This window comes from Saimiri boliviensis, chromosome 9 (genome assembly GCF_048565385.1).
Source record: "Saimiri boliviensis isolate mSaiBol1 chromosome 9, mSaiBol1.pri, whole genome shotgun sequence".
NCBI classification, from domain to species: Eukaryota; Metazoa; Chordata; class Mammalia; order Primates; family Cebidae; genus Saimiri; species Saimiri boliviensis.
In genome coordinates, this window is record NC_133457.1 from 107,400,122 (window position 1) to 107,417,510 (window position 17,389).

The following is a 17,389-nucleotide window of genomic DNA, read 5'->3' on the forward strand; positions in this document are numbered from 1 at the left end:
CGTGGCTTCCGGCTGCTATCCCCAGGGCCGAGGAGGGCGGAGGCTGCGTGTTTGGAGATCTGCAATCAATTAAGAGTTTTTCATTAATGGAAAGGAAGCGTGGAGGGCGGGGTTTTGGTTTTCCTGTGAAATGGGTTATTTGGCAAACTTTCCTGTTCTTAATTTTCGATTTTTATAATGGAATGTGGAATATTTTTCTCTTTTTATTTCTTCCCCCTCCCTTTTTTTTTTTTTTTTTTTTTTTTTGCCATAAAGAGAAAGAATAAAAAGAATTCCGCCATTTTGGCGTTTTAAAAAGTAACCGTTCTGCAGAGCTGTCGGATCAGTGACCGCCCTACCCGCCTTTGCCTATACAGTCCCGGGAGGCGGGTGGTGGGGCCCGATCCTGGAACCCAGCGTTCAAGGCCGCTTCGGTCCCCTCCCGCGTCCGGGCAGCAGCTGCGGCGAGGGGCAGGGCCGAGGTCCCAAGTTTTTGGCGCTCAGCCTGGCAGTGTGTTGTTTTTGGGGTATCGAGGGGTCTACTCGCCACCCAACACCTATAGTGAGGGCATTTATTGGGTGTTTTTGTACACAAGGCCTTGGAAGGCAAGGGATTGAGGAAAACTTGTCAGACATCAAGAGAAAATACAGATGGACACATTCAGCCAATATTTATTGAGCGTCTGCTATGTGCACAGCTCTGGGCTGGGGCTGCAATGGTTGTTTTAGGTCCAGTCCCCTGGAAACAGACTCCAACAGCAAGATTTGAGTGTAGATTTTTTGGAGTGCTCTTGCGAATATCAGCAGTAGGGGAATGAAGACGGGTTGGGCGGAGGAAGAAGCTGAACTGCTGATGTCGTCTCAGCAGAGGCCTCAGCCTGACCTAATGGAAGCTCTGGAACCGAGATGGCCCTGCAGAGGTGTTCCAAAGCAAGGCAAGGGGGGCGGTGGGGGGAGTCTTTATACCTCAGAGCAACTCGTCATTGGCTGGCTGTTTCCAGGACAGCCTTCAAGTGAAGTAGCTCCCTCGGCTCAGAGCAATTCCAAGAGAGGCCGACAGCCTAAGACTGAAAACTTTCTTCGGTGTCCGCCAGAAACCCAGGTTCTTCCGAGTCCCCTCTCACTTCATGGCAGACTCCTTCTCAGTCTCTTTCTTCCTCTTCCCAACCTATAAATGTGGGTGTGCTCCAAGCTTCCCCGTTTTTTTTTTCTGCCCCCCACTGTTTTCTTTATACTCCGTTCTGTGGTTTCCTTCCCTCCGTCCCACCCTCGTTCGTTCCTGCCTGCTTTCCTTTTTCTTCCACTTTTCCTTTCTCACTGTTTTCTTTATACTCAGCTACAGTTTTCTTTCCTTCCTTCCTTCCTCCCTCCCTCCCTTCCTCCCTTCCTTCTCTCCTTTCCTTTTTTTTTTTTTTTTTTTTTTTTTTTTGAGGCGGAGTTTCGCTCTTGTTACCCAGGCTGGAGTGCAATGGCGCGATCTCCGCTCACTGCAACCTCCACCTCCCAGGTTCAGGCAATTCTCCTGCCTCAGCCTCCTGAGTAGCTGGGATTACAGGCACGCGCCACCATGCCCAGCTAATTTTTTGTAATTTTTAGTAGAGACGGGGTTTCACCATGTTGACCAGGATGGTCTCGATCTCTTGACCTTGTGATCCACCCACCTCGGCCTCCCAAAGTGCTGGGATTACAGGCTTGAGCCACCGTGCCTGGCTCTCCTTTCCTTTCTTTCTTCCTTTCCTTTCCCTTCCTTTCCTACAAAATTTTTCCTTCTCTAAAAAATTTTTCGTAGAGGCAATGTCTTACTATGTTGCCCATGCTGGTCTCAAACTCCTGGGCTCAAGTGATCCTCCCACCTTGGCCTCCCAAAGTGCTAGGATTATAAGTATGAGCCACCAGGCCTCACCCCAGTTCTGTGGTTTTAAATGCCAGCAATACATGCTGGTCTTTAAATGTCTACTTCCAGCCCCAATCTCATCCATTATCTCCAGAATATAAACTTTATGAGAGCATTTTGTCATGTTTGGGACTGTAACCCCAGAGCACAGAATGGTGCTGACACCTACCTGGTCCTCCAATGTTTGCTGGAAAAAAGGCAGCAAACGCAAACAGAAAGGCAATCTTCAAATCCAGCTTCTTCCAAAGACCTGAAATGTGATAGGTTTTGACCAGAGTAAAATTCTTTCAGAAGTCACCACATTCACTCTTAACTGCCAGTGTTTAGAATAAAAAGATTAACTCTATTTATTTATTTTTTGAGACAGGGTCTCACTTTGTCACTCAGGCTGGAGTGCAGTGGCATGATCTTGGCTCACTGTAACCTCTGCCTCTTGGATTCAAGTGATTCTCCAGCCTCAGCCTCCTGAGTAGCTGGGATTACAGGCATGTGCCACTATGCCTGGCTTTTTATTTTTTTAGGACTCACTCTGTCGCTCGTGCTGGTGGTGCGATCTTGGCTCACTGCAACCTCCACCTCCTGGTTCAAGTGATTCTCCTGCCACAGCCTCCCAAGGAGCAGGGATAATAGGCGTGTGCTACCATGCCCAGCTAATTTTTTGTATTTTTGTTAGAGACAGAGATGGGGTTTCACCATGTTGCCCAGGCTGGTTTTGAACTCCTGGCCTCAACTGATTTGCCCACCTCAGTCTCCCAAAGTGTTGGGATGATAGGGGTGAGCCATAGCGCCTGTCCTGCCCAGCTAACTTTTGTACTTTCTGTAGAGATGGGGTTTCACCATGTTGGCCGGTATCCAACTCCTGAGCTCAAACTGATCCACCCACCTTGGCCCCCCAAAGTGCTGGGATTCAGGCGTGAGCCACCACGTCTAACCTAACTTTATTTAAAGGTATTTAAAATGGTACAAGTACCATTCAGCTGTGCAGAGCAAACAAATTGGAATTGATATTCAGGGAATTACGTTTTATAATTTTTCCTTTTTTTTTTTTTTTTTTTTTTTAGGTGGAATCTTGTTCTGTTGCTTTGTCACCCAGGCTGGAATGCAGTAGTGAGATCTTGGCTTACTGCAACCTTCACCTCCCGGGTTCAAGCGATTCTCTTGCCTCAGCTTCCCAAACAGCTGGGATTACAAGTGCCTGCCACCACGCCTGGCTAATTTTTTTGTGTTTTTAGTAGCAATGGGGTTTCACCATGTTGGTCAGGCTGGTCTCGAACTCCTAACCTCAGGTGATCTACCCATTTCAGCCTCCCAAAGTTTTGGGATTACAGGCGTGAGCCACTGAGCCCAGCTAATTTGTTTTTTCTTTAGAGACAGTATCTTGCTCTGTCACCTAGACTGGAATACAATGGTGAGATCACGGCTCACTGTAACCTTGGCCTGGGCTCCAGCAGTCTTCCTACCTCAGCCTCTGGAGTAGCTGGGACTACAGGCATACACTGTAACACCTGGCTAATTGTTATTTTTTCATTTTTTTATAGAGACAGGGTCTCCCTGTGTCACCAGGCTGGTCTTGAACTTCTGGGCTCAAGCAGTCCTCCCACCTCGGCCTCCAAAGTGCTGGGATTATAGGTGTGAACCACTGCATTGGGCCCATACAGTGTTTTTTTGTTGTTTGTTTGTTTGTTTGTTTGTTTGTTTGTTTTTTGAGATGGAGTCTTGCTCTGTCGCCCAGGCTGGAGTGCAGTGGCACAATCTCGGCTCACTGTAACCTCCATCTCCCGGCTTCAAGCGATTCTCCTACCTCAGCCTCCCCAGTAGCTGGGATTACAGGCACATGCCACCAAGCTGGCCCCATGCAGTGTTTCTTATTAACAAGTTCAAGTTACTGAAATCCAACACAAGTACTTATTAAGCACCTACTGTGTGCCAGGTACTAAGTGTTGGGGATACAGCAGTGAACAAGACAGTCAGCATTTATGTGGTGATGACTGATCAAACACAAAAATAAATGAAGATCACTGTTGATTATACTGAAGGATGAGCAAGAAAGAAATATATAATGGTAATGAGACAGATAGTGGTGGGATGGGGTAAGGGCTGTGCTGCTTTTAAATTCCTTGGTCAGGCTGGTGTTGATGGCTCACACCTGTAAACCTAACACTTTGGGAGGCCAAGGTGGGTGGATCACCTGAAGTCAGGAGTTGCAGACCATCCTGGCCAACATGGTGAAACCCCATCTCTAGTAAAAATACAAAAATTAGCTGGGCTGTGTGGTGTGCTCCTGTAATCCCAGATAGGAAGCTGAGGTAGGAGAAACGCGGGAGACAGAGGTTGCAGTGAACCAAGATGGCACCACTGCACTCCACACTGGGCAACAGAGCGAGACTCTATCTCAAAAAAATTTTTTTAAATTGCTTGGTCAGGAAAGACCTCTTCTGAGGAGGTGACTATTGAGTTGAGGCCTGGAGGATGGGAAGGGGCCAGTTTAGCAGAGAGCCTGGGGAAGGGCATTCCAGGGGGACAAACAGCAAGGGCAAAGGCTGTGACGTGGGAATGTTGGTCAAGCAATAGAAGGAAACCAGAGTCTGTTGAGTGGAGAGAACAGGGGAAGAGTGATGAAGGATGAGGCCAGAGAGAAAAACAGGGGTCAGATTTTCTAGGGCAAAGCACTTTGATTTTACTATAAGGGCAATAGAGAGCCACTGAAGAATTTAGATGGGGAAATGATGTGATTTGGTTTATGTTTTTAAAGCCTTTTCTTACTGGAGAGTAGATTGTAGGGGTGCAGGAAAGGAAGCAGGGAGGTGGGTTAGAAGGCAATTTCAGAAGTCCAAAGAGAGCTGACGTTGGCTGGGACTAGCATGGCAGCAATGGAGATGGAGAGAAGTGGTTAGACCTTCACTGTGTTTTGGAGGTGGCACTGACAGGCCAATTTTAATACATGTAAAGCTGTGCTGTCCAATACAACAGTCATGGCTACTGTCGTTATTTATTTATTGTCGGAAACAGGGTCTCGCTATAGTCATGGCTACTGTTGCTATTTGTTTATTGTCAGAGACAGGGTCTCGTTATGTTGCCCACGCTAGTCTCAAACTCCTGGGCTCAAGCCATCCTTCCATGTCAGCCTCCAGAGAACTTGGGACTACAGTCATGCACCCCTGTACCTACCTACTGGTCACTATTTAAATTTAATTAAAATAAATTCAGTTCCTCAATCATAGCCCATTTCAAGTGCTCAGTAGCCACGTGAGACTCGTGCCTATTGCGTTGGACAGCTTAGGTACTGGACATTCTCACTATCACAGAAAATGCCAGACAGTGCTAGTAAGGCATGTAGGAGAGTGGTCAATACATTTTAGGCACTGAATAAATAGATATAAAGTATATTCTCTGTGTCTCTAGGTCTTTGTCTTTACCTATTGAAAGAACTCTATTAAATGCTTCTACTGCCTTTGCTTTATTAAAACAAATTCACATACTGACTTGACTGCATTGTCATACACTACATTTTCATGCTCTTCAGATGCATACATTTGTTCAACTGATGTTTGACTGCCCACCCTGTGCTTGGGGTTGGAGGCAGTGGTGGACAGGGCCGTAAAAGAACATGATCAGGAAAGATCCCACCTCCCAGGAAGATGAACCCTGTAAGGGTGAAGCAAACCCTGATACTTAAGGTCTCTGAATCCCCAGAGGGAGGACGGAGTGATTCTAGTGGGGATAGAGGTGGGGTCAGGAAAAGGGTGAGTTTGGATGTGGCCTGGGCTATGTTCTGAAGACAACTGCAGACAGAACCTTGACCTGAGTCCTGCTCCCCAGAGTCAGTTCTGTATATCACAGTTTACAAAGTACCCTCACATATGCCACCCTGCCCATCCTTACAGAGACTGGGGAGGTGCAGGGCCTAGCCAGAACAGGAGCCAGACCTGATGCTGGTCTCTGAAGTCATCCTACTCCCCACAGGGCAGAGGCCTTTCTCTGCAGGTTACAGGTTTGAAGGTAGCCAGCTTCTCAAAGAACCCCATCCCTTCACATCACCATTGCTTCTTTAACAAAGGTCCCCATCTGATCACCTTGGGGGCTATGTTTGGCTTGTAGGCCTGACAGGATGGAGGGGCATGCTGAAATGGAGATGCTGAGGACACTGAAGGGGCCTTCTACAGGGGAGGTCAGCGTGCACTTGGTGGCCAGAGACAGCCCCGGTTCTGGTCCTCACCTGCCCGCAACTGCCTTCATCATTCCAGGTGGGTCAAGCTAGGGTAGGAGTCTGGGGAGGAAGAGCATGTCTGTACTTGTTCAAGCAAGTGTGGATCCTGGAGAGGGGATGACCGTTTTCACTCTCCACCTGCCTTCCTTCACATGCCTACACACGCATGGCAGGACTCAAGCAGGGCCACTAGACTCACCCGTGTCGTGTTTATTTGTACATCTGTTTACAGCCAGCTCGGCCACCCTCAGCCTGCCCAGTAGTGCCCTGGATGTGTCTTGCTTTCCCCGGGAGCCAATCCACGTGGGCGTCCCGGAGCAAGTGGCCGGCAGTGAACCAGTTCCTGCTGCCGTCCTGCCGCAGCTTAGCGCGGGGCCGGCCAGCTCCAGCGCCAGCACAGTGCGGCTTCTGGAATGGACAGAGGCCGTGGCCCCGCCCCCTGGGAGCGGCCTGCGGGTCAGTGTCTGTGGGGATTGGCTGAGCTTTGTAAACCACAGCCATGGGGCGGGGCTTGTGGGCCCGGAGGCCGGACCTAAGGCGGAAGTTGGGGAAGCTGGCTAAGATGATGGACCCTTGGGCTGGGCTTTGAGTGAGGGACTCTAGGGGCGAGGCTTGAGTTGAAGCATTCCGAGGCCATATGGACTATGGGGGCGTGGCTTGGAGTGAGGCACTCTGGGACTGGGCCTGTGGGCGTCTGGGGGCGTGGCTTAGAAGAGGGCACCCCGACTGGGTGTGTGGGAGTCTGGGGGTGTGGTTTAGAGTGGGGTACCATGGGACTGGGCCTGTGGGAGCTTGGGGGCGTGGCTTAGAGTGGGGCACCCTGGGACTGGACCCAGCAGGTGCTTGGGGGTGTGGCCTCAAATGAGGGTTTGGCTAGTATAGCTCGGAGTGAGGCACCCTAGCTTGGAGTCTTGAGGCCTGCTGAGGGGCGTGAGCTGGCATGAGGCAATGAGGGGGCCATGACAGCGACTCCGAGGTGGGTCAAGGGCCCATACGGAAGTCGCGATCCTCAGACCCTCCCGTGCTCCAGTTCCGGATAAGCGAGTACAAGCCGCTGAACATGGCGGCAGTGGAGCAGCCTCCGACCCCCGAGCTGCGGCGGGAAGGCGTGACCGAATACAAAGATGGCGGGGCCCCGGCTGGAAATGGCGAGGCGGGTCCCCGACAGCCGGGTAGGAGCCCTGCTCCCCAGGCCCTGAGCTGGGCCCTGTGCGGGTGGGGTGAGGACTGAGCTCCATGAAGAACTGGGGCGGGGGCGGGGGCGGGGGCGGGGCCCGGGGTGGTCCTGGGGTGGAGGAGGCTGGAGAAGGCCATCTGATGTGGAGACGGTCCAAAGCGGAGGCCGGGCCTGAGGGGGCGTGGGCGGAGCCTGAGTGTGGCTGCCATGGGGAGGGAGGCCTGAGGCCCATTTGGCCCCCGCAGAGGACCACCCCCATAATCCTCCAGAAGAGCCCTCTCAGGAACCCCCAGAGGATGATAGCACCTGTCAGTGCCAGGCGTGCGGGCCTCAGCAAGCCGCGGGTCCAGATCTTGGTTCCTCTAATGATGGCTGCCCTCAGCTGTTCCAGGAGCGGTAAGGGGAGGAGGTCGCAGCCCTACTTGCTCTGCCTTCAGACCCCAAAGCCTCATTCCTGTTCCGGGGTTAGGAGAGGGGCTGGGTGGTGCAGGGCGGGTGGTTCTTTCCCTAAGGCTGGCCCTCCCTTAGGTCAGTCATAGTGGAGAACTCCTCAGGCTCCACCAGCACTTCTGAGCACCTCAAACCCATGAAGAAGAGGAAGCGCAGGGAATACCAGAGCCCATCAGAGGAGGAGTCGGAGCCAGAGGCTATGGTAGGAAAAGGGCAGTGGGGAAGGGAGAGGGAAGCTATAGCCTTGCCTTAATTCCCACTGTCCCCTCCATCCATCCAGGTTATGGAGCTCGGACAGAGAAGACACTCATAATGACTCACTCATCATAATTTGGGGTTCCATTCTGAGTCAGGTCCTAAACCTGATTGGAGGGAAAGGAATTAATCACTCTCCTGATTTTCCAGAGCTCCCGTCTTAGTCTAATGTCAAGGTTAAAACTTGGTCATGTGAGCTAGCACCCAAAGTAGATGGGCAGGCAGCTGGAATACTCCATCACTGGAGTCCAGTGGCTAGGCCAAAGGCCAGGGAACACAGGGCTCTAGCTGCAGAAGCTGGAAGTGACAGAGCATGAATTCTCTTGGGCACATAAGATCACAAAGCAGGTTTTTGTGTACTCAGATTCTCTACTAGATAACAAGGAGAGTGGTAGTCAGGCTGTTTAATTAGGATGTGCATGCTCACATGAGTCTGTGCTCAAGTGAAAAAGGGTTGTCTGCTGGAGCTGGTGGCCTGGAAGAAATTCTGCCTGTTTGGGGTAGAACACCACATGGCCAGAGAGCCAGGTAGGGGCCAGGATCAGAGGCTAAGTCTTCATCCCAAACCATGAGGACAAGAATCTGGTATCAGGCTTGCCTTCTACAGGAGAAGCAAGAAGAAGGAAAGGATCCAGAGGGACAGCCTACTGCTGGCACCCCAGAGAGTGAGGAGTGGAGCAGCAACCAGCCTGGTACGGTAGCCTGTGTGTATGTATTCGTGTGAGGGGTGTATATACCTTTGGAGGTGTGAGGCTGGGAGTATGGGTTATGATTATGATGGTATGTTGTACATACATAAATGAACATGAGTTAGTGTGTGTGAAAGAGAGACAGCGACAGTAAGAGACAGTTTTGGGTTTGTGTATTAGTGTATGTGTGTTCTTGGAGGTTATATCATGTGTTTGTTTATCCTCTATTATCCAGTCATGACTAGGCCCCACCACCAGGGAGATCTTGGCTCAGTTTTTGAAGACTTGAGTGGCTTTTACTGGCACCACATGTCATTGCTTCTTAGTGGTGGGACAAGCCTGCACTGGTCATTGGTCTGACATTCCTGTTTGGAACCCCATTCTGACTCTTTGATTCTAAGAAAAATGGAGCAGAGATCATTCATAGGTCCAACCCTCAGGCCTTCTCTATTACCATCTCCACATTCTCATGTGACAACTGTCAACTGTAAGTAGCATTGTCACACTTATAATCACATAGATACTATCTAGCAAATTCTTTAATGTCTCTCTTCCTCCCTCAAAACCATCAACACAAGGATGGAATCTGTTTTTTTTTATTTTCTAGAATTTTTTTAATTAAAATTTTTAGAGGGTGACAGGGTCTTGCTCTGTTGCCCAGGCTGGAGTACAGGGATGCAAACACAGCTTACTGAAGACTTGACCTCCTGGGCTCAAGCAGTCTTCCCGCCTCAACATCCTGAGCCACTGGGATGACAGGTGCATGCCACTATGCATGACTAATTTTTAAAAATTTTTTAGAGATGGAGAATCTTACTCAGGCTGGTCTGTCTCTCTCTCTCTCTCTCTCTCTCTTTTTTTTTTTTTTTTTTTTTTTTTTTTAGAGACAGGGTCTCGTTACATTGCACAGGCTGGAGTGCAGTGGCTATTCACAGGCTCGATCCCACTACTGATCAGCACGGAAGTTTTGACCTGCTTCAGTTTCGACCTGGGCCGGTTCACCCCTCCTTTGGCAACCTGGTGGTGCTCAGGCTGGTCTCAAACTCCTGGGCTCAAGGCAGTCCTCCTACCTAGGCTTCCTAAAGTGCTGGGATTATAAGTGTGAGGTACCACACCTGGCCCTCTTTTTTATTTTATTTGTTTATTTTTTGAGACAGAGTCCCCACTCTGTTGCCCAAGTTGGAGTGCAGTGGCACAATCTTAGCTCACTGCAACCTCCACCTCCTGGGTTCCAGCAATTCTCCTGCCTCAGTCTCCTGAGTAACTGGGACTGCAGGCATGTGCCACCATACCTGGCTAATTTTTGTATTAATGGAGACATGGTTTCGCCATGTTGGCCAGGCTGGTCTTGAACTCTTGACCTCAGGTTATCCACCCACCTCAGCCTCCCAACTGGTGGGATTACTGGTATGAACTACTGCACCCAGCCTTTTTTTTCTTGTTTTATTTATTTATTTATTTATTTATAAAGATGGGGTTTCACTATGATGGCCAGGCTGATCTTGAACTCCTGACCTCAGGTGATCCACCCACCGTGACCTCCCAAGGTGCTAGGATTACAGGCGTGAGCCACCGCGCCTGGCCTGTATTTTTGTTTTTTGTTTTTTGAGACAGAGTCTCACTCTGTCACCTAGGCCAGAATGCAGTGGTTCATGCCTGTAATCCCACCACTCGTGATCAGCCTGTCTCAGCCTCCCAAAGTGCTGGGATTATAGGTGTGAGCCACGACACCTGGCCTTATTTTTATTTTTATATTTTTAATTTAAGAGATGTGTTACTCGATTGCCCAAGCTGAAACGTAGGGCTGTACACAGACATACTACAGCTTTGCACTCCTGGGCTCAAGGCATCCTCTCACCCCAACCTCCTGAGTAGCAGGGATTATGGGCATGTGCCATTGTACTTGGTTCTTATATCTGTTTTATTAATCATTGTGGAATAGGTTCTCAATCGATGTTTGTGCAGATCACGAGGTCAGGAGTTTGAGACCAGCCAGTTTGAGACCAACCTGGCCAACATGGTGAAACCCCATCTCTCCTAAAAATACAAAAAAAAAAAAAGCCAGGCATGGTTGGTTGCACCCATAATCTTAGCTGCTTGGGGACTGAGGCAGGAGAATTGCTTGAAACTGAGAGGCGGAGGTTGCAGTGAGCCAAGATCATGCCACTGCACTCCAGCCCAGGTGACAAAACGAGACTCCATCTTAGAAAAAAAAAAAAAAGTCCACTTTAAGGCTGGGCATAGTGCCTGTAATCCCAGCACTTAGGGAGGCTGAGGTGGGAGGATCACTTGAGCTCAGGAGTTTGAGACCAGCCTGGGCAACATGGCAAAACCCTGTCTCTGCAAAAATTACAAATATTAGCTAGGCATAGTGGTATACACTTGTGGTCCCAGCTACTCTGGAGGCTGAGACTGGAGAATTGCCTGAACCCAAGAGACAGAGGTTGCAGTGAGCCGAGATTACATCACTGTACTTCAGCCTGTGTGACAGAATGAAACCCTGACTCAAAAAGAAAAAGAGAGAGAGAGAGAGAGAAATTGTGTGAGAGAGAGAGAGAGAGAGAGAGAGAGAGAGAGATGAAGTCTTGCTGTATTGCTCAGGCTGTAGTGCAATGGCAGTTCACAATGCAGTCATAGCACATTGTAGCCTCAAACTCCTGGACTCAAGGGATCCTTCTGCCTCAGCTTCCTGAGTAACTAGGACTACAGGCACCCTACTATCGCTTTTTTTTTGTTGTTTTCTTTCTAAATGGTGTCTTTTAAGGAGCAGAAAGTTCATTTTTATGATGCCCCATTTGTCCATTTTTTTAATGATTAGTGCTTTTTCCATACATTTTTATAAAGTACCTGTTCTTAATAGCTTTATTGAGATATAATTCACATACCATACAATTCATCCATTTGAAGTGTACAATTCAGTGGTTTTTTTGGTGTACTCACAGAGTTGTATAACCATCACTACAATAAATTTTAAAACATTTCCATCACTCCCAAAAGAAGTCCTGTTACTATTAGCCATCATTCCCCCTAACCTCCCTCCAGTCCTAGGCAACCAGCAGTCTGCTTTTTGTACACCAGGTTTGCCTACTTTGGACATTTCATGTAAATGGAATCAAATATGTGGTCTTTTATGACTGGCTCTTCACTTAGCACAGTGTTTTCAAGGTTTACATATTTTAGGCTGTATATCCTTGATTCCTTTTTATTGCTGAATAATATTCCATTGTATGGGCCTACCACACTTTGTTTATTCATCAGTTGATGGACATATGGGTTGCTTCTACTTTTGTGCTATTATGAATAGTGCCAGTATGAACATTTGTATACAAGTTTTTGTGTGGACATATGTACTCATTTTTCTTGAGTGTATACTTAGGGGCGGAATTATTCAGCCATATGGTAACTTTATGTTTAGCCTTTTGAGGAACTGTCAGACTGTTTTTCAAAGTGTCTGCACCATTTTACATTCCCACCAGCAGTGTATGAGGATTCCAGTTTATTCCCATCTTCACCAATGCTTGTTATCTTTTTTATTATGATCATTCTAGAGGTTATAAGATGGTATCTCATTGTGGTTTTGATTTGCATTTCCCTAATAGCTAATGATGTTAGCATCTTTACATGTGCTTATTTACCATTTATATATTTTCTTTGGAGAAATGTCTATTCATATCCCCGCCCATTTTTAAATTGAGTGTAAGAAACAGATTTTATATTGAAATAAAAGGAGTGCCATATGGAGTTGGTGAACAAGTTGAGATATGAGTGTATAATTCAGTACCAGACATTAATCAGTATGCCACTTACAGCAACACTTTCCTAACTGTGGTCCTTAATCTAAGTTTACATGCGCAATTCTGTGACTTGTTTATGTGAATTGTCCATGGCTTTCATTACATTTTTAAAAAGGATCCATTTATATTTCCTAGAAACCAAAGGCAGTTTTAATGGCTGACACCAGGTAAACAATAGACTATAGCATTTTGGAACCCAGCCTCTTCAGTTTGTTGTTCCCAGGCATAGATTCCTATTAGGCACAGGTTAAACATAAATGTCAGGCTCTTGATTAAACTTTCAGTGTCTTAAAATGAACTGATTATGAATTGGCTAACCATGTTATATAGGAGAGAGGCAAACACACAAATATCTCTAGCAAATTGAAAGCAAAAAGACCAGCACATGGTGGCACCCTGATGACTGCTTGTAATTAATTGATTGGTCTTGAATCTTGGCATTCCGTTCTTCTCTCTACATTTTCTGTCTTTTCTGTAGACATTGTAGTGAAAGATCTGACTAGAACCATTAACTTTTGAATTATCTGTACTGAAGTAACTGAAAGCATGCTGAAGAAGCTTTCTGAGGGAGTGAGGAGAAAGGAAAGAAGATGGGAGGGAAGCACTGTGTTGATTTTTAGGTTTGCACCATTGAGAAGCAGGGTTGAGGGAGGAGGAGGAAGAAACGGAATGGAAATAGAAGAGAAAGAAGAATAGAGCTAAGAGAGTGTGGTAAGAAAGAAATGCCAAGATGGAATGCGTGGTTGGTGGCACATATGAAGATCAAGAGAGTTGAATAAGAATAAGTCATTGAATTTTGACTTTAGTAACTGAAGAGAGCTGTTTCACTGCTGTGTAGAAGTAGGCGTGAGACTATGTGATTAAGAAAGGAATTGAGGCCGGGCGCGGTGGCTCAAGCCTGTAATCCCAGCACTTTGGGAGGCTGAGGCGGGTGGATCACGAGGTCAAGAGGTCGAGACCATCCTGGTCAACATGGTGAAACCCCGTCTCTACTAAAAATACAAAAAATTAGCTGGGCATGGTGGTGCGTGCCTGTAATCCCAGCTACTCAGGAGGCTGAGGCAGGAGAATTGCCTGAACCCAGGAGGCGGAGGTTGCGGTGAGCCGAGATCGCGCCATTGCACTCCAGCCTGGGCAACAAGAGCGAAACTCCGTCTCAAAAAAAAAAAAGAAAGGAATTGATCTAAAGGATGTAAAGTTCATAATATTCCCCTTTTAATTATTTCATTTATTTTTTATTATTTTTAGAGACAGGGTCTTACTAAACTCCCGAGTGCAAGTGATCTTCCTGCCTCAGCCTTTTGAGTAGCTGGGACTGCAGGCATATACTGCTGCACCTGGCTCCCCTTTTTTATTTACAGCAAACTTAATCTTCATTGATACTCTACTTAACATAATGTCAGAGTAGGTCTGTGCCCTAAGATGAGCAAAAGAACAGGTATCCTAAATATCATAAGAGATTTTCTTCACACTGTTCCTCTGAGCACAGCATGAGGTTTCAGAGCCCGTAGTATTGCCACTTAACATTTTATTCCTTGATATTTTGCCTATAAGATACAGAAAGAAGATACAGCATCAATAGACAAGAATTAAACTGTATTAGGGTATCTGTGGGGTTGTAATGATAACTGACTTTTCTTTTTTTTTTTTTTTAGTCAAGGTCTGGCTCTATTGCCCAGGCTGGAGTACAGTGGCAAAGTATCCGCTCACTGTGACCTCCATGGGTCAGGCTCAAGCCATCCTCCCTCTTTAGCCTCCTGAGAAGTTGAGACTACAGGAGCACACCACCACTCTCTGCTAATTTTTGTATTTTTTGTAGAGATAGGATTTTGCCATGTTGCCCAGGCTAGTCTCAAACTCATGATCTCAAGTGATCCATCTGCCTTGGCCTCCCAAAGTGCTAGAATTACAGGCATGAGCCATTGTGCCTGGCCAATGGTGTCTTGTCTTTTTTTTTTTTCTAAAGTAAAATGTCAGATGGCCGGGCGCAGTGGCTCACATCTATAATCCCAGCACTTGGGGATGCCAAGGCGGATAGATCACTTGAGCCCAGGAGTTTGAGACCAGCCTGACCAACATGGTGAATCTCATCTTTAATAAAAATACAAAAAAAAAAATTAGCTGGGTGTGGTGGTGCATGCCTGTAATCCCAGCTACTTAGGAGGTTGAGGCAGGAGAATTGCTTGAACCTGGGAAACAGAGTTGAGATCGCACCACTACACTTCAGCTTGGGCGACAGAGTGAGACTCTATCTTAGAAAAATAATAATAGGCAGCTGAGCACCTGTAATCCAAGCACTTTGGAGGCCAAGGCGGGTGGATCACCTGAGGTCAGGAGTTCAAGACCAGCCTGACCAACATGGTGAAACCCCGACTTTAAAAAAAAAAAGAAAAGAAAAGAAAAATAATAATAGGCAGGGTGCAGTGGCTCACGCCTATAATCCCAGCACTTTGGGAGGCCAAGGCGGGTGAATCAAGAGGCCAAGAGATCAAGACCATCCTGGTCAACGTGGTGAAACCCCGTCTCTACTAAAAATACAAAAATTAGCTGGGCATGGTGGCACGTGCCTGTAGTCCCAGCTACTCGGGAGGCTGAGGCAGGAGAACTGCTTGAACCCAGGAGGCAGAGGTTGCAGTGAGCCAAGATTGCACCATTGCACTCCAGCCTGGGTAACGAGTGAAACTTCATCTTAAAAAAAAAAAAATAGAAAAAAGAAAAATAAAATAAATTAATTAAATAAAATGGCAGAATACGTAAAATTGCTACACTTACTTCTGTTAATACCCTAAAAATAGTGGAAGTTTGACATGACTACTACTGATGGGGTTTTTATTCAGTGTACTGATTCCAAGTTTGGTGACCAACAGCAAACTGGTACCTGCAATTAAACCTGCAGGCATAAATTTTCCAGAGTAGTAGAATCTGATTCCCATAATGCCAGCCAAGGTCTCAGACATAGCTAGGAAAACCCAAACATCCCTTGAATCCTGAGAGATGATAAGCACTCAGGCCATTTAAACTCCCAGAGAGGAACAGCACACTACCTGCTTTTGCATAGTCAGTGGTCCCCCTAGGAGCAAGCAGTGCTGCCTAATCAAAATCCAAACCAGTGCAAAGGTACTACGGACCAGTATCCTGTGGCATTGTTCTCTTTTCACCTTGTACAGCCAGGAGAATACAGCAGGCCGGCACCTGCATCACTTTCCTGAAGGTTTGTACTGGTCAACAAGATCTCCTCATCCTTTTAATATCTTTAGGACATTAAAAAATTTCTCTTATTTTTTTTTAAACTTCTTTTAAAGATAGAAATAGGGGAGGCTGAGGTGGGCGAATCACCTGAAGTCAGGAGTTCGAGACCAGCCTGGCCAACATGGTGAAACCCCATCTCTACTAAACATACAAAAAATTAGTCAGGTGTGGTGGCACGTGCCTGTCGTCTCAGTCACTTGGAAGGCTGAGGCAGGAGAATTGCTTGAACCCGGGAGGCGGAGGTTGCAGTGAGCCGAGATCACACCAATGCATTCCAGCCTGGATAAGAGTGAGACTTCGTCTCAAAAAAAAAAAAAAAAGATAGAAACTGGATGTCACTATGTTGTTCAAACTCCTGACCTCAAACAATCCTCCCACCTTAGTCCCAGAGTCCTTCTTTGTTTATTAATTAGTCTTTCCAGAAACTTATTAATTTTGTCTTTTTATTTTATTTTATTATTATTTTTTTAAGACGGGGTTTTACCATGTTAGTCAGGCTGGTCTTGAACTCCCGACCTCAGGTGATCTGCCCACCTTGGCCTCCAAAGTGCTTGGATTACAGGTGTGAGCCACTGCGCCCGGCCATTTTTTCCTTTTTTTCTTTTTTTTTTTTGAGACGGAGTTTCGCCCTTGTTACCCAGGCTAGAGTGCAATGGCGCGATCTCGGCTCACTGCAACCTCCGCCTCCTGGGCTCAGGCAATTCTCCTGCCTCAGCCTCCTGAGTAGCTGGGATTACAGGCACGCACCACCATGCCCAGCTAATTTTTTGTATTTTTGGTAGAGACGGGGTTTCACCATGTTGACCAGGATGGTCTCGATCTCTCGACCTCGTGATCCACCCGCCTCGGCCTCCCAAAGTGCTGGGATTACAGGCTTGAGCCACCGCGCCTGGCCCTTTTTTTCTTTTTCTTTTCTTTTTTTTTTTGAGACGGAGTTTCGCTCTTGTTACCCAGGCTGGAGTGCAATGGCGCGATCTCGGCTCACCGCAACCTCCGCCTCCTGGGTTCAGGCAATTCTCCTGCCTCAGCCTCCTGAGTAGCTGGGATTACAGGCACCTGCCACCATGCCCAGCTAATTTTTTGTGTTTTTAGTAGAGACGGGGTTTCACCATGTTGACCAGGTTGGTCTTGATGTCTCGACCTCGTGATCCACCTGCCTCGGCCTCCCAAAGTGCTGGGGTTACAGGCTTGAGCCACCGCGCCCGGCCCTTTTTTTTTTTTTTTTTTTTTTGAGACAGAGTCTTGCTTTGTCACCAGGCACCAGGCTAGAGTGCAGTGGTGTGATCTCGGCTCACTGCAACCCCTGCCTCCCAGGTTCAAGCAATTCTCCTGCCTCAGCCTCCCGAGTAGCCGGGACTACAGGCACGCACCACCACGCCCAGCTAATTTTTGTATTTTTTAGTAGAGAGAGGGTTTTACCATGTTGGCAGGGATGGTTTCGATCTCTTAACCTCGTGATCCACCTGCCTCGGCCTCCCAAAGCTCTGGGATTACAGGCGTGAGCCATTGCGCCCTGCCTTAAAATTTATTTACCTCCACTTTCTTTGGGTTGATTTTACTTTTTTTAACTTCATGAGACAGATTTATTTTGATTTTAAAATTTTATTAATTTTAACCTTCCTCCTTTTCTATTATGTTCTTTTAAGGCTGTCATTTTCCTCTAAGTATTGCTTTGGCTGCATCTCACAGTTTTTG

At 47.3% G+C, this 17,389-nt stretch overlaps 1 protein-coding gene across 7 annotated transcripts in view; it reads left to right on the top strand.

Moving 5' to 3' along the window:
* Positions 1 to 17,389, top strand: part of L3MBTL1 (L3MBTL histone methyl-lysine binding protein 1) — a 45,088-nt gene that overhangs the window by 305 nt on the left and 27,394 nt on the right. For 4 of the 7 annotated variants that reach the window (XM_039479474.2, XM_039479478.2, XM_039479477.2 and 1 more), the window contains exons 2-7: positions 5,972 to 6,117; positions 6,313 to 6,536; positions 7,111 to 7,252; positions 7,503 to 7,653; positions 7,786 to 7,909; positions 8,570 to 8,654. In XM_039479474.2, coding sequence (XP_039335408.1) covers positions 5,982 to 6,117; positions 6,313 to 6,536; positions 7,111 to 7,252; positions 7,503 to 7,653; positions 7,786 to 7,909; positions 8,570 to 8,654 — 862 coding nt within the window. In that variant the 5' untranslated portion in view covers positions 5,972 to 5,981. Of the gene's footprint in view, positions 1 to 5,971; positions 6,118 to 6,312; positions 6,537 to 7,110; positions 7,253 to 7,502; positions 7,654 to 7,785; positions 7,910 to 8,569; positions 8,655 to 17,389 lie in introns of those variants that run through there. The other 3 variants (XM_039479475.2, XM_039479476.2, XM_074406555.1) reach the window with 3 other exon arrangements.